Source organism: Heteronotia binoei, chromosome 21, assembly GCF_032191835.1.
Source record: "Heteronotia binoei isolate CCM8104 ecotype False Entrance Well chromosome 21, APGP_CSIRO_Hbin_v1, whole genome shotgun sequence".
Lineage (NCBI taxonomy): Eukaryota > Metazoa > Chordata > Lepidosauria > Squamata > Gekkonidae > Heteronotia > Heteronotia binoei.
In genome coordinates, this window is record NC_083243.1 from 31,117,754 (window position 1) to 31,140,013 (window position 22,260).

Genomic DNA, 22,260 nt, shown 5'->3' on the forward strand with positions numbered 1-22,260 from the left:
TCTATGCCAAATTTTAGATCTCAGAGGCAGGGATCTTTCTAAAACGCCACACACATTGACAGGGCTAAATAAACAAGTAAAAATGACCATTCCTCCACAGTGGGGGAAAAAATCCATCACTTTATAGCACAAGATTTCTACACATAAATATGTGAGCTTTTTATTTTGCAGAATCCCTTTCACTGAAAGTAACACTTACAAATCTCTAAGATTGTTAATGGACTTGCAAAATCCAAAATATCAGTTGAGACATCCTGGGCATTTACATCCCAAAACAAACCTTGCTAATTCTCATTTTGGTTCTAAACTCCTTGGTCCAAAATATCCACACACTTGATCCATAGATGTACAGCAAATCCCATTCAAATGCTCTAATATAAGAAATCAGTATATATATATTTATATAATAAAGTTATGACCTTCCCAGCAGCTGCATTTGTGAGATTACCTGGTGCAATTACTAAATATTGGCATATGTAGAGAAAGATGAACTAAGTACTTTTTTTGTAGAAAAAGCCCAGCGGGAACTCATTTGCATATTAGGCCACCCCACCCCCGATGCCAAGCCAGCCGGAACTGCGTTCCTCTGCATTCCTGCTCAAAGAAAGCCCTGGTCACATCACTGGCAACAGTGTGAATCAGCTCTTTTGGGAATTAAATCCAGTCTCCTGATCTGCTTCCTACAGGGCTGATCAGAGCCTCTGCTGATCAGCCCAAGAAGGCAGTGCTGGCACAGAAGAGCCATCAAGAACCATATTAGAGCAGAGGTCCTCAGCCAGTCACAAGATCCGCAGTGGAAGTCTGCACTTAGCTGGATCAGAACACCCATCTCCCTACTACATTTTTATTCCAGTCCTTTATCCACAGAGCTCAAGGTGCCTCTTCCTCACAACAGCCTGAAAAGGTAGATTAGTCTGAGAGTGTGAAACTGGCCCAAGGTTCTCCAGTGAGCTTCCTGGCCGAGGGCAGAATCTGAACTCTGGGTAGGCTAGGCTGAGAGTGTGAAGCTGGTACAGAGATCATGTTCTTAAGCAGAAATAAAACATGTCATCTCCTTGGGATGCTAAAATTAGTCCTGGTGAGTATTTCTTCTCCAGTGTCTCTGTACTCTTTTGGGCTTCTGGTTAGAAGGTTCCCTTTGGAGAGTGCGGATCGTTTAATGTAAACCACTGTGTTACTGCCTGGGATTAAGTCAGCTGAACTGCTCTGAAACAATGCGAGTGGACGCCCTGCAAGGGGAGAAGAGAAGAGACAAAATCTGTAAAAGCAGCTTAAGGAATGTTTAACAACACTGGCTGAAATGAAGTGACCAATTAAAGCACTAAAATCCTTCCAGAAAGCAGCCTTTGGTTTCACAAGCAAGTGCATCAAGTTCTGCAGCATTGGTTTGTGTTCTTGTATAGCAACACCCAGGGCTTTTTTTGTAGCAGGAACTCTTTGCATATTAGGCTACACCTCCCTGATGTAACCAATCCTCCAAGAGCTTACAGTAGGCCCTGTAAGAAGAGCCTTGTAGGCTCTTGGAGGATTGGCTATATCAGAGGTGTGTGGCCTAATATGCAAAAAAGTTCCTGCTACAAATAAAGCCCTAGCCACACCCACAACCAGGGCTGTGTGTACTGCCACTGTGCAATAGTGCCAACTGGCCCACAGAGAAAGGAAAGCAGACATGACCCGAGCTTCTTGTTAGGTATTTATACCATGTTTTCTCCCCAATGGGATCCAAAGTGGTTTACAAGGTCACTCAGCAAGCTTCCATGGTAGAGCAGGTATTCAACCCCCTGTCTCCCAGATCAGCATCCACTACTCTAACCACTTACAGGACAGTGAAAGAATAACAGTGATGTTATGCATTAAGTCTCTGGAAAAGGGGCATATACATTTTCCAAAAACATGTGTTTTCAAATACATTTCTTTCCCTTCTATTAAAAACGATGACAAGTCATTTGTACTATAACACCCATGTTAACTCCTGTTTGCAAAAACAATACCTTTGGAACATAGTCTCAGATATGGGCGGGGAGGTTCTCAGGAAAAGAGAAAGATGAACCAGCTCCTTCCAGGGATGTCAGCAATACTGTAATGTTTAATTTCTTTCATAGTTTCCAGATTATATATTAGGGAGCCCTGGGATTCCCAGGGAATTTATCAATGGAATGGAATGACCAAGAATGGCAGACAAGCTTATCCCAACAGATGATTTCCCACAATGCACAGCTGCAAGAATTATAAAGCGCACTCTCAGTTCATGGGAAGAGCATCTGATTGGCATGCAGGTTCAATCCCTAGCATCCTTAGTTTCAAAAAGGACCAGGTAGGAAAGACCCCAACAGCCTGACTATGGGCCCACATGAACAGATGATATACCTAAGACACCCCCCAGAATCTAATCAGTAGGAAAGAGGGAAAACTGCTCTGGATATGCTCAGAGGAACCCTTGACTATTTTAACATTACTAAGCCCTAAGAATAAGATTGAGAGGTTAGCCTTTTCAGGTTTGGGAACTATTTAATAAGGAACGGGGAGGGACGGTGGCTCAGTGGTAGAGCATCTGCTTGGGAAGCAGAAAGTCCCAGGTTCAATCCCTGGCATCTCCAAAAAAGGGTCCAGGCAAATAGGTGTGAAAAACCTCAGCTTGAGACCCTGGAGAGCCGCTGCCAGTCGGAGAAGACAATACTGACTTTGATGGACCAAGGGTCTGATTCAGTATAAGGCAGCTTCATATGTTTATGTTTAACGGTATCCTGCAGGAAGGTGGGCAGGGGAGATGCCTATATGTTGGATCTAAAGGGAAGAGAGAAAGATGGGCAGAAGAAGGGAACAAAGCAAATCATTTTTGACCACTCAGCATTTTAGATGTACTGATGGTCCCCAAAATCAAAAAACATAGGGTATAATTATGGCCTTTCCCCCCTGATGTTGAATTACATCCTTCAGACTATTAGTCCCTCACTCTGTAACCTTCATTAGAACCAGTGTTCCCTCTAAGCTGAGTTAGCGTGAGCTAGCTCACAGATTTTTAGCCTCCAGCTCACACATTTTTGTCTTAGCTCAGGAAGGATGACCCCAGAGCACAATAATTGATGCAGTAGCTTACAACTTTAATGCCAGTAGTTCACAAAGCAGAATTTTTGCTCACAAGACTCTGCAGCTTAGAGGGAACATTAATTAGGACATGGGCAAACTGGGACCACACTTAATCAAACATCCTCTCCCCGTCCCCCCCCCCCCCTCCTGGGAACTGTATTTAGTAAAATGCTTCTTAGAAATTATCTGCGTTTTATTTCCTTTTTAATTCACCTGAACATAGCTACAAAGAACACCCAGTACATAGCTCTGGGTGATATTCAAGATGGCTGTGAAAAGGGACTCTGTTTAACACATTAGCTTTCCCACATCAGAACTGGTAGAGAACATAAAAGCCTGACCTGTAAGTTATATTCATATGATAAAGTTTGGTCTTAGTGGAGTGTGGGGGGAGCGGTCAGAATCTTTCCTCCGTCTACATATTGTGCATTTAATGCACACACTATAATACAATATGATCCAGTTTTATTTATTTACTCCACTGAAACCCTGGCTTTCTTCCCAGTAGCAGCCTGATTCACTGAGTTTGGTCTGAGTACAACAGGGCTTGGGAACAAGGCAGGATCAACCATGGTCAGTACTTGGATGGGAAACCACCAAGATAGAGGATGCTCCATGGAGGAAGACAATGGCAAATCACCCCTGTTCATCCCTTACCCAGAAAGCCCCATAATTGGGGTTGCCATGTGTCTGTCGTGTAAAGGTAGTCCCCTGTGCAAGTACCAATCATTTTCCATTCTGGGGTGATGTTGCTTTCACGGCAGACTTTTTATGGGGTTGTTTGCCATTGCCTTCCCCAGTCATTTACATTTCCCCCCCCCAGCAAGTTGGGTACTCATTTTACTGACCTCGGAAGGATGAAAGGCTGAGTCAATCTGGAGCTGGCTACCTGAACCAGCTTCCGCTGGGATCGAACTCAGGTCGTGAGCAGAGTGCTCCAACTGCAGTACTGCAGCTTTACTACTCTGAGCCACGGGGCTCTGTCGTGACTCAATGGCAAATTCTTCTTCCTTCTCCCCAGCGGAGACCCAAAGCAACTTACATAAATTCTCCTGTCCTCCATATTATCTCAACAGCCCCGTGAGGTATGATAGGCGGAGAATGCGTTATTGGCCTTGTTACCCAGCACATTTGCACAGCAGAGTAGGAATTCGAACTTGGATCTCCCAGATCCTATTGCAGCATGCTAATCAATAAGCCTTCTCGCACTGGTGAAATTTACCTGCTTTGCATTTTCATACAAGTTTCCGAAAGGCAGAAAAGGACTGTTAAGGATTATTATTATAATGGTGTAATAATAGTCCTTTCATAATAAAGAATTAGGGATTATTGTTAATAAAGGATTATTAAGGATAATTAGGATTATTAAGACAAAACATCCACGTCAAATTTTCCATAAGACGATGATATACTGAATCATCCTTAACAGTAATGGCGGGAGCACTAATCTGCATCTTTCATTATTTGCATGAGGGGTAATAGCTCAGCTGCAAAAGCATCAGCCAAAAAAATCAGATAATGGATGGTATGCTTTTGAAAAAGTAGGGCACAGTATTTACCTTCAATGAAAGGCCATAATCAGTGCTAATTACAGGGCATACGTGAATTTTGTTTGTGCGGGGAGTTAGGCCAATAAAGGAGATCAGAAGGGACTTTCTTATAATCAGAACAGGTCCCGCTTTCATGCTGCTTTCTTTCCCATCCCAACAACCCCCAAAGACTCTCCAGACCTAAATTATCTGTACACCACATAGAACTCTTCACCTTCAGCCTTGTACAAATTGCACCTGTCTCTGGGGTGGAGGACACAGAACCTGTTTAGTAATGCAGAAAAAGGTGGCTAAAAAATTCAGGGCAGTAAATAAGAAGAGATCGGAACATGGATTGGAAGGGGTAGGAACAGGAGCATTATTTTACTGGAGGGAGGGAAGAAGACGGCATGGTATAGCCTGGTCTCATCAGATCTTGGAAGCTAAGCAGGGAGGAAGAGAGATCACCAAGGAAGACTATGCCAGGGAAGGCAATGGCCAACCACCTCACTTGCCTTGAAAGCTCTTTGCAAGTGATGCCATATGACAGCTGCAAGTTGATGGCACTTCATAGATACATTTTACTGAAATGTTTCAGAGGGTAGCCATGTTGGTCTGCGGTAAACAGCTGATTTCGAGTCCAGTAGTGCCTTAAAGACCAACAGTTTCAGAGCCTTTCGAGAGTCCAAACTCCCTTTGTCAGCCTGGAATCGTGAAAACTTCTACCCTGAAATTCTTGGTCGTTTTTAAGATTGCTACTGGACTCAAATTTGACTATGTGACTGAAATGTGTTGTTCCACCCAATCTCAGAGCGTAAGTATTAGTAACAGTCTTCTAAATGGACTGAAATATTGAAAGATATTCTGTAGCACAAACTGTCAGCTTGCTGTGTATCTTGTTGTTTGGTGTAGTGGTTAAGTGCATGGACTCTTATCTGGGAGAACCGGGTTTGATTCTCCACTCCTCCACTTGCAGCTGCTAGAATAGCCTTGTGTCAGCCATAGCCCTCACAGAGTTGTCCTTGAAAGGGCAGCTTCTGTGAGAGCTCTCTCAGCCCCACCTACCTCACAGGGAGTCTGTTGTGGGGGAGGAAGGTAAAGGAGATTGTGAGCCACTCTGAGACTCAGAATGAGGAGCGGGGTATAAATCCAGTATCTTCATCATCATCATAGGAATCTCAGCAGCTGTGAGAATTGGGTAAAACAGTGCTAAGGCTAACCCATCTGCAAGTTGTGATTATGAATACACTGCTTTTAAAAAGGCTACCGTCTCCATTTCTTTAAAAAGCCAGAATTCTCTCCCCTTTTCAACACCTAGGAGGGAAAAAGGACTCAAGTCTGTGAGCATTGCTAAGTCCTCTGCTCTCACCTGTCCATGTCTTCTGTGGCGTGATGATAAAATGTTGACACTGAGAATGGGAGCTGCAAATGTCTGCAGCTTCTTCTGCGTTGTGAACCGACAGCACACACCCTGAGTGGCTGTAAGAGGGCCAGCACTTGTAGTCCTCTGCAGTCCCACTATGGAATCCTTTTAAGGCAATATATTCTGGGAAGAAAACAAAATTATCCGTTTGGCTGAAGTCTGAGAGCTGTGTCAGACTGAACTAAAGAAGCTGGGGAAAACAGGAAATGGATCCTGCTTCCTGCTCCCTGCATTTCTCCATCTCATCTATCTGAACTTGCAGAGCTCCTCTGGAAACACAACACCAATCAATTGTGAGTTGCGGTACCACAGCTAGTAACAGCGGATGGACTTAGCCTTCTAGGGTTACCACCTCCAGGTCGGGAAATACCTGGATATTTGGGGAATTGAGCTTGAGAAGGGCAAGGCTGGGGGGGGGAGCTCAATGGGGCAGGGCTTTTTTGAGCAGGAATGCACAGGAACACAGCTGGTTTGGTGCTGGGGTTTGGCTTACTGTGCAAATGAGTTCCCGCTGGGCTTCTACAAAAAAAGTCCTGTGTGAAGCAATGGTGATGTCAGGGGGTGTGGCCTGATATGCAAATGAATTTCTGCTGGGCTTTTTCTACAGAAAAAGCCCTGCAATGAGGTATAATGCCATACAGGCCACCTTCCAAATTGACCATTTTCTCCAGGTGAATTGATCTCTGTCAACCTGGAGATCAGTTGTGAATGATCCCAGGAGATCTCCAGCTACCACCTGGAGGTTGGCAATTCTAGCCTCCATAAATCTATTCTCCTTTTAAAGCCATTTATGATCAGGGCTGTCACTGAAGCTTGAGAGGTTTTCTAACCTTTACAGCATCTTAGCCTTAAACACTCCCACTTCAAAGGTGAACAATGAACCTGGCTTGTATTGATGTACCCAAAGAACTACATCAAGGGGGGGGGGGAAATAAGAGATGGAGAAACAAATCACCTGGAAGAAATAGTACTCACTCAACACTGGCTCTAATCCCGAGAAAATCACAGCACAATCCTAAACTGAACAGCATCCTTCTAAATCCACTGAAGTCAATGGAGTTAGAAGGGTGTGTGAATACTGCTAGTTGCACTGATTCCCACTGAAATGAATGGCACGCCATGACTAACTTCTGCCCAATTTCAGTTTTTAAAACAACTCACTATCTCCGGTCCCCCTTAGCATAAGTTTGGCATTGAAATTATACTGCATGATGACTTTTAAATCATCCTCTGTACCTTTTAAATGGGAAGGCTTCCTCTGCAGGTAAAGTCCAGACTTGTACAAATGCAAAACTTTCTGAAAAGCTCTCAGCGTTTCATTTGCTCCATATCGTAAATCACCTACATTGACAGGACAGGACAGGACAGGGTGGGGAGAAAGAGATGAAGTGAATTTTCAGGAGATAGATGCCTCAGAGCAGCTCTTGTTTAAACCAACGTTCCAAATTTCAAATTTACCTGTGGCATTCAGGATATCCTTGAGAATGGGCTGTAAAACAGAAGGTGCCGTGTGTGGTAAGAGATAAGTGAAAAAATACCTGTAACAAAGTTTAAGAACAAAAAATTCAAAAGCTGAAGCAATGTTCCTTAAGACTTGGGGGCTAGTCGGTTTAAAATGTCCCTGATTAGAAATTTTGATCATGTAATTGTCTCTCCAATTCAGTGCACTCCCACCCCCCGTCTCTATGAGATCTCTCTGAATATTGCATTCTGATCATGCCCTCACTTCAAGGATCTCCAGACAGAGTGTGTGGTTCTTCCAGTCTCTCTTTTAGCTTTACAACAAAATTGTGAGGTAAATCAAGCTGAGATAGCATAGACTGGCAGGGAGCTTCATGACAGAAGACTGCGCTTTCGCACAAGGTGAAAAATGCACCTTAATCCACTTTAGCAATAATTTGCAAATGAATTCTGCCATTTCACACAGTAGAATCCAGTTGTAAAGTGCATTTAAAGTAGACGGAAATGCATTATTTAGTGTGTGTGAAAGTGCTATAAATGAGAATTTGAACCTCCCAGGCCTAGTCTGATATGCTAATCCAGGCGGTGTCAAACATGAAGCCTGAGGGCTGGATCAGGTTCCCAGGGGGCTCCTATCAATCCCACAAGTAACTCACTGTTGTCTGCTTCCTTTCTCTCTCTCTTGCTTCATTTTGCATCACAGCTTGCTTTGCCAGGCTTGCTCAGTCAAGCTACACAGCAAAGCTTCTATTTTCTCCACTGGTTGACCAGCACATGAATTACAAAAACTTGAAATACCTAGCCATTTCATGTTTTCCTCTGGGTCTTAGGCTCAAAGCACTGACCATGAGATTTCTGTTATGAATGTCAGTAAATCAAAAGTAGCTTTGCAACTTACAGATGCATATCTGAACAATACCTGAACAGCATACTCAAGATTGCTACAGCACAGACACTGTCTCCAGATTTTAATGCAATAATTCAGAGCAAGACATGTCAATTATCAAAGATAAATAAACAAAATATTGCAAGAGTGCTAATCTTTTAAGCATGTTTTAAAGAATTTTTAACTGTGTTTCTCTCTGTCCTTTATAAAGTTTATATCTCCACTACCTGACATTACATTTTAAGACACACATGGCCGAGCCCGACAAGGGCTCATTCATGTCAGATCTGGCCATTGTGACAAATGAGTTCAACACCCCTGTGCTAATTACTACACCTCACAAGCTCCTGATGGGAATCATTCATTTCAATGTTGTGCAACATACCTGTAGGCATTGAAGAGATTTCTTCTCTCGTTGATCCCTTTGCACTTCCCATGAGCAGTACATTTAAGAGAGAAGTTTTTCGTGGGGAATTCTAACATGCAGTCCCCATCCGTCTGACATGGAAGTTCCTCAGTGCTTACATCATCCAGGTCAGTCACCTTCAGGACCCCATCCACGATCACAAACTGCCTAGGCTGGAAATCCAGGAGGGTGATGGAACCCAGGGGAGAATTTGCCAAGTAGGAGAGCAATTCCACCAGATCCAGACAGATCTGAAAAAGCAGAAAGTGAATACTAGTTGCTTGGGAGCACGTAAATGATGGGGATGGGGTCATGGCTCAGTGGTAGACCATCTGCTCAACATGCAGAAGGCCCCAGGTTCGATCTCCAGCATTTCTAGTTAGAGATCAGGTAGTAGTTGAAAAAGGAAAAAAAGTAGAGAGCCTCGTGGCGCAGAGTGGTAAAGCTGCAGTACTGCAGTCGGAGTCCTCTGCTCACGACCTGAGTTCGATTCCAGCGGAAGCTGGGTTCAGGTAGCTGGCTCAAGGTTGACTCAGCCTTCCATCCTTCCGTGGTCGGTAAAATGAGTACCCAGCTTGCTGGGGGGAAAGTGTAGATGACTGGGGAAGGCAATGGCAAACCACCTCGTAAAAAGTCTGCCATGAAAACGTTGTGAAAGCAACGTCACCCCAGAGTCGATAACGACTGGTGCTTGCACAGGGGACTACCTTTACCTTTTTTTTAAGGACTCTCAAAACAGCTTACAATTGCCTTTCCCATCCTCTCCCCACAACAGGCACCTTGTGAGGGAGGTGGGGCTGAGAGAGTTCTGAGCGAACTGTGACCAGCCCAAGGCTTCATGCAGAGGAGTTGGGAATCAAGCCTGCTCCATTCTCCAGATTAGAGTTCTCCTGCTCTTAACCACTGCACCACACTGGCTGAAGTGAAAGACCTCTGTCCGAGACTCTGGACTGGAGAGCTGCTGCCAGTCTGAGTAGACAATGTGGTCTGTTTTAGCATAAGGAAGAAGAAGATATTGGATTTATACTCCGTTCTTCTCTCTGAATCTCGGAGTGGCCTATCCTTTACCTTCCTCCCTCACAACAGACACCCTGTGAGGTAGGTGGGACTGAGAAGTCTCACAGAAGTTGCTCTTTCAAGGACAGCTCTGTGAGAGTTATGACTGACCCAAGGCCATTCCAGCAGCTGCAAATGGAGGAGTGGGGAATCAAACCCGGTTCTCCCAGATAAGAGTCCGCATGCTTAACCACTACACCCAACTGGCTCTTCTTTAAGGCAGCTTCGGGGTGAAGTCAAATAATATAGGGATGCAGGCAGACTATTTTTTCGTTCTCCCTTCCGTCTTTAATGCCAGTTATTTCCTGGACCTTGATGTTCTCTAAATTCCCAATCCTCCCCAAACCAATCTAAATTATTTAAACTCTCTCACTGTCAGAATTTCCTCCAAAAGATGCAACAGCAGTATTAAAAAGAAGGCACATGTAATCAGTATGATCTTCCTGCCTCTTCAGAATTCATGCAACATTTTGCACCACAGCACAGCAGGACTGCATCTACTACAGCAAAAAGTATAAAGAATGGAAGAGTGATCCATTGAGGGCAACTTCCTGTTACAAAGTACCCCCCCACCTTTCCAAGTAGCCTTTGTTGTTGCCGGCCTCCCCAGCAACCAGTAGGCAGATATATGCTGCTCTGGACATCAACATTCAATTTAGACATCGACATTCAATTTAGCCATCACAGCTAATAGCTGTCGATGAAACTCTCTCCTCTGTGAAACTGTCTAATTTGTCAATGTGAGTGGACATTCCTGTGTCCCATAGTAGCAGAGTTCTAGCAAAGACACTTATTCACAGTGTGAACAATTACCCTCTTCTGACTGTTCTCAATCTTCTACACGCTCATCAGTTTCTTCAGTGCTCCCAAGTTCAAGTATGAGAGCCAGTGGAGCGTAGCAGTTAGGATGTTAAACTAGAATCTGGGAGACCCAAACTGGAATCCCCACTTTGGCATGGAAGCTTGCTGGGTGATCTTGGGCTAGTCTCAGACACCCAGCCTAGCCTACTTCACAAGACTGTTGTGAGAATAAAATGAAGAACAGAAGAACCATATAAACTGCTTTTGGTTCCCCGATTGGGGAAAGCGATGCTGTGAATCACACACACACACACACACACACACTACATAATGCACTTTCAATCCACCTTCAATGCACTTTCCAGCTGGATTTTGCCAGTGCATATAGTAAAATCCAATTGGAAAGTGCACTGAAAGTGCATTATTTAGCATGTGTGATTGCAGCCCCTAGAATTATAAATGAAGTAAATAAAAAAGGAAAGGGAGAAAAAGGTACCTACCTACTTTCTTCACACCACGTATAACTACTTTAACAATCAGGTTTGCTTATTCAACTCCCCATTCCTTAAACTAAAAAATCTCCCAAACTCTTTTAATTTTTCCTTGCAGGGAAGATGCCTCAATCACATGATTGGTCTGACTGTTCTTTTTTGCACCTTCTCAAATTACCTATTAATAGGGCTTTTTTTGTAGCAGGAACTCCTTTGCATATTACTGCCCCGGCACTTTAGCTGGTACAAATTGTTCCCTCCTACCCACTGGACCCTCTCTCCCAAATTATTAAGATTGGTGTAATTGTAATTGTATTGGTTATTTAAATTGTTAAGATTGGACTGATTATTGGTTATTTAAAATTGGTTTTGACTAGCTAATTTAATGGAACTATTTATGGCAAATTAATTGGAGAAAAGGGATAATGATTGTAGAGTTTAATTAAGAAGCCAATTGGAATTATAAAGTATTACTGTTAGCTAGTGAATTGGATCGGATGGGGGGGGGTAGATTAGATAACTATTAGATTAAATAACTATTAGATATTAGTGGGTATTTATTGATAGGCCAATCGGAGGTGGGAGGGCTGAGAAGAGACAAATCCAAATATCGGTCAGTGGAAGGGTTGGGGGCACCAGTGAGAGATGACTGGCCTGGGGATTCCGGTACTCCTGGGGAGGGGAAGGTATGACGGTGGGAACAGGCAAAAATGGAAGGGAAGGAGATCGAGACAAGATAGTGCTCGACCACCTTCCAGCCTGCGTCCCATCCCGATGGTGACAGGTAGCGGGGCAAGGCGAAATTACTCGCCTCCGTCACTGGTGTTATGTAATGCCAGGTCCATTAATAATAAGACCTCTATCCTTCGGGAATTCCTGCTTGAGCAGGACATGGACCTGGCATGCGTGACCGAGACCTGGGTCCGCGATGGGGAGACCGTAGCTCTCTCCCAGATGGCGCCCCCAGGATACTCGGTCTTTCACCAGTCGCGGACTAGCGGGCGGGGGGGAGGGGTGGCCCTGTTCATTCGAGAGGCTTACTCCTTCCGGGCCCTCCCGGCTCCGGAGATCAAGGGCATTGAATGTGCCGGCCTGGCGTGGGATGTCGGGGAGGGGTTGGCGATCTGGCTGGTGTACCGACCGCCTAACGCACCGGCCAGCGCCTTACTATCACTGGTGGAGGCCGCAGCAGGATGGGCATTGGAGCACCCAAGGCTTTTGATCCTGGGTGACTTCAATGTTCATGCCGATGACGTGACCTCCACTCAGGCGATGGACCTAGTGTCTTCCATGGCGACACTAGGACTCTCCCAAGTAGTTACGACACCCACTCACCAGGCCGGTCACATGTTAGACCTGATCTTCGCGTCGGGAGTTTTAGTGAACGATCTTGCTTCTATAGCAGTGCCATGGTCGGATCACTATGCCCTCAAGGCTCGTGTGGACGTCCCACCCCAACCCCGTTTGGGCGGTGAGCTTATTTTAGCTCGCCCGCGGAGCCTGATGGACCCGGAACGGTTCCTGACGGCTCTGCGGGATCCCTGGCCCCCTGGCGATTCCCTCGATGACCTGGTGGAGTCTTGGAATAATAGGCTTACCGGGGCCATCGACGAGATCGCGCCTAGGCGTCCTCTGCGCCCTCGTTCAAGGCCGACACCTTGGTATAACCAGGGGTTGCGGCGGCTGAAACGAGGACTCAGACGGCTAGAGAGGCAATGGCGGCGTACCCGAGACGAAGCGACTCGAACATCTTATAGAGAGGTTATGAAGTCCTATGAGATGGCAGTCAAGGCCGCAAAGAAAACTTACTTTGCGGCAGAGATTGCGTCCGCAACTTCGCGCCCGGCACAACTGTTCAATATAATTCGGACCCTTACAACGCTGCCACAGGGCAGACCAAATATTAATGAATTGGAAATTGGCTGTGAGGCTTTTGCGGATTATTTTGCGGATAAAATCGCATCGCTCCGTTCCGACTTCCCTGCCACATTGGATACAGTTAGTGGACCTGAGGCTCCGTGCCTGTCTTCGGATTGTGTTTTGGACAGCTTCGGCGCCCTCAGCCTGGAAGAAGTTGACAGGATCCTCCTATCTGCACGCCCAACAACTTGTAAATTGGACCCATGCCCCTCCTGGCTTATTAAGACCTGCCAGAGGGAGCTAAGATATCCTATACGGGATATCATAAATAGATCCCTACTGGAGGGACATTTTCCATCAGCGCTCAAAGAGGCGGTGGTCCGTCCCCTCTTGAAGAAAACAACGTTAGATCCGACCGAATTGGCACACTATCGGCCGGTATCGAATTTGCCCTTTTTGGGCAAACTTATAGAGAGGGCAGCGGCGTTGCAGCTACAGAGTTTCCTGGAGGGTGCTTCTGTCCTTGACCCCTACCAGTCTGGCTTCCGCCCGGGCCACGGGACGGAGACGGTGCTGGTCGCTCTGGTGGATGACCTTCGGCGACATCTGGATCAAGGCGGCTCGGCGGTGCTGATGCTGTTGGACCTGTCGGCAGCGTTCGACATGGTCGACCATCGGCTTCTGGCGTGCCGCCTTGCCGACGCAGGGATTCAGGGGTTGGCCTTGCAATGGCTTTCCTCTTTCCTTGACGGTCGGGGACAAAGGGTGGCGATTGGGGAGGAACTGTCCCGGAGACACACGCTTGACTGCGGGGTGCCTCAGGGGGCGGTCCTCTCCCCGATGTTATTTAACATCTATATGCGCCCCCTTGCCCAGATGGCCCGGGGGTATGGGTTGGGTTGCCATCAATATGCTGATGACACCCAGCTCTATCTGCTTATGGACGGCCGACCCGCCTGCGCCCCAGAAAACTTGGACCGGGCGTTACAGGCAGTGGCTAGGTGGCTTAGGCTGAGCGGGCTGAAGCTGAACCCGGCGAAGACAGAGGTCCTTTGCTTGGGTCGCTGCGGCCCGGGAAGGGAAATCCCCCTGCCAGCTTTTGACGGCGCTTCGCTAACAGCGTCGGGCAGGGTCAAGAGCCTGGGGGTGCTGTTGGAGCCTTCGTTGACGATGGAGGCTCAGATAGCAGCCACTGCCAAGTCCGCGTTTTTTCATCTTAGGCGGGCGAGGCAGTTGGCCCCCTTCCTGGAACGTGACGACCTGGCAACAGTGATCCATGCTACGGTCACCTCGAGGCTGGACTACTGTAATGCCCTCTACATGGGGCTACCCTTGTGCCGGACCCGGAAGCTGCAGTTGGTGCAGAACGCTGCTGCCCGGCTATTATTAGGGCTCCCAAGATGGGAGCACATTCGGCCGGGGCTCCAGAGTCTGCACTGGCTGCCAGTAATATTCCGAGTCCGGTACAAGGTGTTGGTCATCACCTTTAAAGCCCTATATGGCCTAGGACCTGCCTACCTTAGGGACCGTCTCTCCCCACACGTTCCCCAGAGAGTACTACGCTCAGGCTCACAAAACCTGTTGGTAGTCCCCGGGCCAAAGGAGGCCCGTCTAAAATCCACCAGGGACCGGGCCTTCTCAACAACGGCACCTTACTGGTGGAACCAGCTGCCGGAAGAGGTACGGGCCCTGCGGGATCTAGGGCAATTCCGCAGGGCCTGTAAGACAGTCCTCTTCCGGCAGGCCTATGACATTAACTGACAATGAAAACATCCTGGATGGAACAAAATGTATTTATAGGCCGCCGGTTTTAATTATCCTATTTTATCCTGTTTTTATTAACCTATAGTTTAATTGTATTTTAAATGTTTCAATCTGAAGTTGTCTAATTTATCATGTTGTAAGCCGCCCTGAGACACTTAGGTGAGAAGGGCGGGGTATAAATCTTAATATAAATAAATAAATATTAAGCCACACACCCGTGATGCAGCCAGTCCTCCTAAAGATCATTGGTTTGATGTAGCCAATCCTCCTAAAGCTTACAGTAGGCCTTGAAAGATGAGCCCTGTAAGCTCTTGGTGGATTGGCTACATGGGGGGTGGGTGGGAGGGGGTGGCCTAATATGCAAAGGAATTCCTGCTACAAAAAAAGCCCTGCCTATTAAGAGGTTGAAATTGCTGAAGGTTCTTCTCCACATATAAGACAATTGTTCTCTCTTTCATTTTGTATACTGATGGTAACTAATCACTGGTGGGGATTCTTTTCTTTTTCCCCTTTAAAGAACAATGATGCAGTTTTGGACAAACAGAAATTAGATTATTTGAAAGGCTTTGCACAGAAGATGGCAACAAAGAAGTCCATTTGCCCCTCCTGGGATTTCTGCACTCCGTCTGAGGTTTAAAGGAAACTGATCAAACATGGCTCGGTGTTGTCTGCTTACTTTAAATCTCTTTTCCCAGGGGGTCTGCAGAAGCTCAATCATCTCCAGGGGTGTTCCCAGCTCCAGGATCGTGGTGATCTTCATTTCCGGATCGGCACTACTATCATAGCATTGGCCTCGCAACTGGGAGAAGAAAAAAAGCACAGATTGTCATGTTAATATAGACAGAAAACACAAGTTATCTCCTCCTTTTTTGAAGGTAAACGTGTGGAGGGAAGGAAAGAATGGTAAACAAGGACTGACTAATTGCTCAGCTAAGACTGCACCATAGCGAAGAATTCTTCTTCCAAGCATGCTGACGCTGGATAAATCATGAATTTAATTAGCCGGCGGAGTGCTTACACCGCCCTGAGAACACTGCATTCCCCTTGATGTGTGTTTACCATTAACCCAGCCAAGGGCAATTTTCTTGTTAAGAGAAACCGCAATCTGCTTTCTCCCAAAGCCTTATGAGGTCTATCGAGCCATTAACAATAATTAACCCGAGAGAGACTTTCAGACGGGGTTTGGCGGATGCTGTTACAGAGGCTCTCTTATCTATCTGATACTTGTGATTGAACAGTAAGCCTGTCTTCTTTCACAAAAACAAGATCTGAGTTTTTGAAACCTTTCGCTAAAATTCTGCAGCACGGATGCCCACAATATACCCTTATAAGCTTGATGCATGGTACAATGGGGGGGGGGGAGGATAATTTATTTATTCTAGTTCAATTACAGCCAAACTTTCTCCCCAATGGAGCCTCACATCATTCTCCCCTGCTCCACTTTATTTTCACAACAACCCTATGAGGTAGGTATGTATGAACAGCCCTAGCTTCCATAGCAGAGTGGGGATTCGAATCTGGATCTTCGAGATCCTAGTCTTGACACTCTTCACTACTACACCAGACCAGATAGCAGCAAATATTGAATGGGATGCAGCTGCACAAACTTGGCATTCATAGTGGTGGTGGGGGGGCTGGGGGGAGAACAAAAAGGAAGAGGGGATGGAACAGCAAGCCAGGTAGGGGAGCAATGCAAAATAATCACCAGGATGGAAAAGTGTCCAGTTATCTATAAAATATTTTCTCCTCATTAAAGAAGAAATGGTTGCTTTTCTTTTTTTTTTTTGGGGGGGGGGGGAGGTGGAACGCGAGGGAATGAAATCCCACAGGACTTATAACCAGAAAGCACAAGAGTCCTGTGACTCCTTTAAGACCAACAGAATTTAATTCATGATATAAGCTTTCATGTGCAAGCCAGGCACACTTTGACAGATATATTGAAACAGTTTCCTAGGAGGCTGGGTGGGGGGCTGCTGACAGGATGAACAAGCGCTTGGGGATTCTAGCTGAGACTCCACATGAAAGCTTATACCTTGAACAAAACTGGGTTTTTAAAGGTGTCACAGGACTCAAACATTGTTCTGCAGTTTCCGACCAACCCGGCTGCCCCACCGGAATCACCAAGAACAAGATGCCAGGTCAAATGTTGGATTCTGATTTCCATCCACTCCGTGAGCCATTATTAATAGCACACCCAAACGCTCATCAGACCTGAACACAGCCCCGATGAAGTGTCCGGTTGACATCAAAACCTCGCAGTTTTTGGCCCAATAGGGCTGCCTGCAACTTCTTTCCAGAGCAGCAGAAACCGGCGAAGCGGGCTGCATGCAGAAGAAGAAGAAGCCTGCAGATTTATACCAGGCCCTTTTCTCTGAATCGGAGACACAGAGCGGCTTACAATCTGCTATATCTTCTCCCCCCCAATACAACAGACACCCTGTGAGGTAGGTGGGGCTGAGAGAGTTCTTACAGCAGCTGCCCTTTCAAGGAAAACTCTGCAAGAGCTGTGGCTGACCCAAGGCCATTCCAGCAGTTGTAAGTGGAGGAGTGGGGAATCAAACCCGGTTCTCCCAGATAAGAGTCCCTGCACTTAACCACTACCCCAAACTGGCTCTAAGAAGCAAGCTTTTGCCTGCCCGGAGCCCATCCCATGGTTCCCCAATTTAATTCAAGCTACTTATTTCTTTGACCCACTCAACTTCGTTGCAAGCGAAGGCCGAGAGCGCAGGCAACGCCCCAGCGGCGCATTTCCCTTCCCAGCCACGTGAACCTCCTCGCGCCTCAACCCCATTGAGCCGAAGGGCGCTGAAGCTCAAGCGTCGTCCTCTCCATTCTGAGCCGACGCCTGCCCGGCGCCCCCCTTCCCCAGGTCGGCCTTACATGCCTCGATGACGCCGGGATGCTGCAGGCCCCGGAGGAGCGCCGTCTCCTTGAGCAGTTTGTAAGCGGCCAGCCGGCGGCACCCCCCCGAGTGGCCGTAGCGCTGCACGCAGCGGGTCACGTCGCGGCCAGCCCCGTGCACGGACTTGAGGGCGACTTCCCGGCCGGCGGGCGGCAGCGCGGCTCTCACCACCACCTTGGTGATGCCGGAGCCCACCACGCTCACGCCCCAAGCGCCCGCCAAGTCCGCGCAACCCAAGGCGCGCCCCGGAGGCGCAGAGGCAGAAGCGCCCGCCTGGATGACAGCGGCCAAGCGGCTCAGATCCCGCCGCCGCCGCTCCAGTTCCCGCAGCAAGCCCGCGGGCGGCTCGGAGGAGCCCGGCGGCCCCCAGCTGACCAAGGCCAAGGCCAGCAGGGCGGAGAGCGCCACCACCAGCGGCAGCGCCCCCGGCATGGCGAGAGAAGCGGGAAGCCCGAGCGCACCCCTGTGTGCGGCACGAGTCAGCTTCCACAGCCGCCTCCCAACTGCGGGGAAGGGAAGGGAAGGGAGGCCAGGTGACGCCCCGCGGGCGGGGACGCCTGCAGACCCCGCCCAGGTCTTCTTGGGTTTGCCGCCCTGCCGGCTCCCCGCGGATGAAACCGAAAGCGGCGGGGGGGGGGGGGGGGAGTGGCAATCATACGCTCTTGGTGAGGACTCACGGTTGTTCGTGGTGCTGCTGTAATCACAACCTGTGCTAAAGTGATTGCATTGCACAGAGAGAATTTTCGTAGGGAAAGGCTCGTTTTCTTTCTCCACGCCATGCGTCACTTCACAAACTCCTGTCACATCCTTTCCTCAGAGGGCTTTTGAAGTGAAAAGCCCGAACTTTCAGTTTCTCTTTGTAGAGAAGAGGCTCCCATTACTTGATCGTTTTGGTTGCCCTTCTCCGCCCTTCTTTTGGCTGTATACTATCGATTTTGAGAAGAAGATATTGAATTTATACCCCGCACTTCACTCTGATTCTCAGTCTCAGAGCGGCTTACCTTCCTCCCCCGCAACAGACACCCTGTGCGGTGGGTGGAGCTGAGAAAGCTCTCACAGCAGCTGCCCTTTCAAGAACAACCTCTGCCAGAGCTATGACTGACCCAAGGTCATTCCAGCAGCTGCAAGTGGAGGAGTGGGGAATCAAACCCGCACTTAACCGCTACACCAAACTGGCTCTGAAGGGCTGACCAGAACGAGACCCTTACCAGACATCTTTACATGGGCATTATGACACTGGCCCTTTTATTTTTAATCCCTTCCCCTAAAGGTCTTGAGCACATAAACCGCATTTCACTGCTGCCAGACACGGAATCAACATTTTCATTGAGATCTCCAACATGACCTCAAGATCACTCCCCTGGTCAGTCAATGTCATCTTAAACTCCAATCAGTGCATATGTAAAGTTAGCATTTTTGCCCCAATATGTGCATCGCTTTACACTTACACTGAACCTTATCTGCCATATTGATTCACTCACCCAGTCCTGGAGAGACCCTCAATCTGTTGGCCTCATCTATCTGCCAATTGACTGCTGAGCTCTATTCCAGATTATTTAGGAAGAAATTAAGAATCATTGGTCCTAATATAAATCATCAGGGAACCCAACAGCCAGTCCCCCTTTGCAAGAAGATATTGGATTTATATCCCGCCCTCTACTCTGAAGAGTCTCAGAGCGGCTCACAATCTCCTTTACCTTCCTCCCCCACAACAGACACCCTGTGAGGTGGGTGGGGCTGGAGAGGGCTCTCACAGCAGCTGCCCTTTCAAGGACAACCTCTGCCAGAGCCATGGCTGACCCAAGGCCATGCCAGCAGGTGCAAGTGGAAGAGTGGGGAATCAAACCTGGTTCTCCCAGATAAGAGTCCGCACACTTAACCACTACACCAAATCGGCTCTCCGGTTTGCAAGAACAGTTTAAATGTTCTACTCCTGGCGGCTAAAAGCTCTAGATGGCTTCCTGGTTTTTTTGTTTTTGTTTTAGTCAAGGATCTTATTGAGAGGCACTGGATTAAGATCATACGAAAGGTCATTGGTACACTGCATTGCAATCCTTAACAGATTACAATGTATAAATCTATTGAAGTCAACTAGCAAAGAACTATGGAACTCTGTTTAAGGCTCAGTCATTCATTGACCAGAATTTGCAGTTAAGCAACTTCTTCACATGGGGCCATTGGTGGGATGGAACCAGTGAGTGCATAGCACCATGAATACTGATTCACTCCTTCCAAGAAATTTTAAACAAAAAGGTTTCAAGTTGTAACATAACAAAGTTGTGCATAACTTCCCGGTGGCCTTTCATGAGTTTCCTGTTGGCATGGCTGTTAATACTAGTGAAGCCTTGGCCACTTTTTGGAAGATCTCATGCAGATATTTTCCCATCAACTGTTCTTTCTGGCAGATGCCAGAATATTCCTTTTGAGAATAGATCATGTAAATATTGCTTATTGGAACCGAATTCACTTACCCATATTTTTCTCCATTGTCCTATATTCTGTAGGAGTTGCCAGCAACTTCTTGATCCTGTTATTTATAACCTCTCTGGCCCTCTGGAAAGAATTACCCAGTATTTAAAAAAGGTAGTCCCCTGTGCAAGCACCAGTCATTTTCGACTCTGGGGTGATGTTGCTTTCATGGCAGACTTTTTACAGGGTGGTTTGCCATTGCCTTCTCCAGTCATCTACACTTTCTCCCCCAGCAAGCTGGGTACCAATTTTACCGACCTCGTAAGGATGGAAGGCTGAGTCAACCTGGAGCCGGCTACCTGAACCAGCTTCCGCTGGGATCGAACTCAGGTTGTGAGCAGAGGGCTCCGACTGCAGTACTGCAGCTTTACCACTTTGCACCACGGGGCTCTTACCCAGTATTTACTTGCCAATAAATTCCCCAGTCTGACTGCATTAGTGGCTGTATTAGAATCATAGAGTTGGAAAGGACCTCCAGAGTCTAGTCCAGCCCCTTGCACAATGCAGGAAACTCACAAATACCTCCCCCTAAATTGTAACCCCCATGGCGTAGAGTGGTAAAAGCAGCAATACTGCAGTACTGTGGTCTGAACAATCTGCTCACGACCTGAGTTCGATTCCGGCGGAAGTTGGATTCAGGTAGCCGGTCCAAGGTTGACTCAGCCTTCCATCCTTCCAAGGTTGGTAAAATGAGTACCCAGCTTGCCGAAGGGAAAGTGTAAAGGACTGGGGAAGGCAATGGCAAACCACCCCATAAAATGTCTGCCATGAAAACACAGTGAAAGCAACGTCACCCCAGAGTCGGAAATGGCTGGTGCTTGCACAGGGGACCTTTCCAAATTCACAGGATTTTTGTTGCTGTCAGATGATCATCTGGCCTGTTTCAAAACCTCCAAGGAAGGTTGTATAAGGAATATTGTATAAGAAGACTGCAGATTTGGGGTAGATATTTGTGAGTTTCCTGCATGGTGGAATAGATGACCCTGGAGGTCCCTTCCAACTCTATGATTCTATACCCCACTCTTCTGTCTAGAATCAGACTCAGAGTGGCTCACAATCTCCTTTATCTTCCTCCCCCACAAGAGACACCCTGTGAGGTGGGTGGGGCTGAGAGGGCTCTCACTGCAGCTGACCTTTCAAGGACAACTCCTGCGATAGCTATGGTTAACCCAAGGCCATTCTAGCAGGTGCAGGTGGAGGAGTGGGGACTCAAACCCGGTCCTTCCAGATAAGAGTCCGCACATTTAACCACTACACTAAGAGGTATTATATTTGGACAAAGGCAATGAATATTTGATCAGTTCTGTTTTTATGTATTGTTTCTCGGTGACATTGTCTTAATTACTTTCTTTCATCTTAGATTCTGTTTGTATTCTATTTATTTTTTATTATGCAATCAAAGGTTTTGAATCTCTGAATCTCTCTCTCAGGGAGTGGACACAATTGCTTCCAAGTGCCAACTCCTGCTGGCAAAAATCTTCTTGACTGACAAGTATTCTGCAGGCACTGAAGCGGCAGGGGTGTAGGCAGGGATGCAGAAGAAAAGCCAAGCTAGGTGCAACTGAACATGGGCTACAGCTCAATGTAGAACTTAATTCTGTATTTATTTATAAATTAAATATCTACACTTGAATTTACCCTTGCGGCTCAAGGCAGTTTATGATTTCAAGATTAAAAGCATATAAAATCCAGTCAAAAACCCATTAACCCCCCTCAACAGAGGACAAAGTAGAGGTTACATATTTTAACAAATTGGGTTCGGGAATTCCCAACAAATTATTCTCAAGACATAAAGGCAGCTGTGGGAGGGGCGGGGGGGGGGGAAGAAAGGGCTTGCAGATTTCACACATGAACACGCAAAATGCTGCCTTGTAATGAATCCAAACCATCAGTCCATCAAGGTCAGTATTGTCTACTTAGACTGGCAACAGTTTTCTTTCACATCACAGGCAGAGTTCTTTCACATCACTTCATGCCAGGCTCCTTTTAAAGTGGAGATGCCAGGGATTAAACCTGGGACCTTCTGCATGCAAAACAGAGGCTCTTCCACTGAACCACAGCCCTCTCCCTTCTTACCACACTCTTTTCCCAACCCAAAATTGCTCCAGGGATCAGCCTCTGGAAT

General features: G+C 47.1%; 1 protein-coding gene across 1 annotated transcript; it reads right to left on the reverse strand.

The window, feature by feature from the left end:
• Window positions 1-1,027: 1,027 nt before the first annotated feature.
• On the reverse strand, window positions 1,028-18,098 carry LOC132589556 (extracellular tyrosine-protein kinase PKDCC-like). Its single transcript, XM_060262322.1, is given in 8 exon segments — window positions 1,028-1,062; window positions 1,065-1,229; window positions 5,986-6,162; window positions 7,276-7,380; window positions 7,498-7,577; window positions 8,772-9,043; window positions 15,441-15,563; window positions 17,649-18,098. Coding segments are annotated over 8 exon segments (1,407 nt in total).
• Window positions 18,099-22,260: the final 4,162 nt, after the last annotated feature.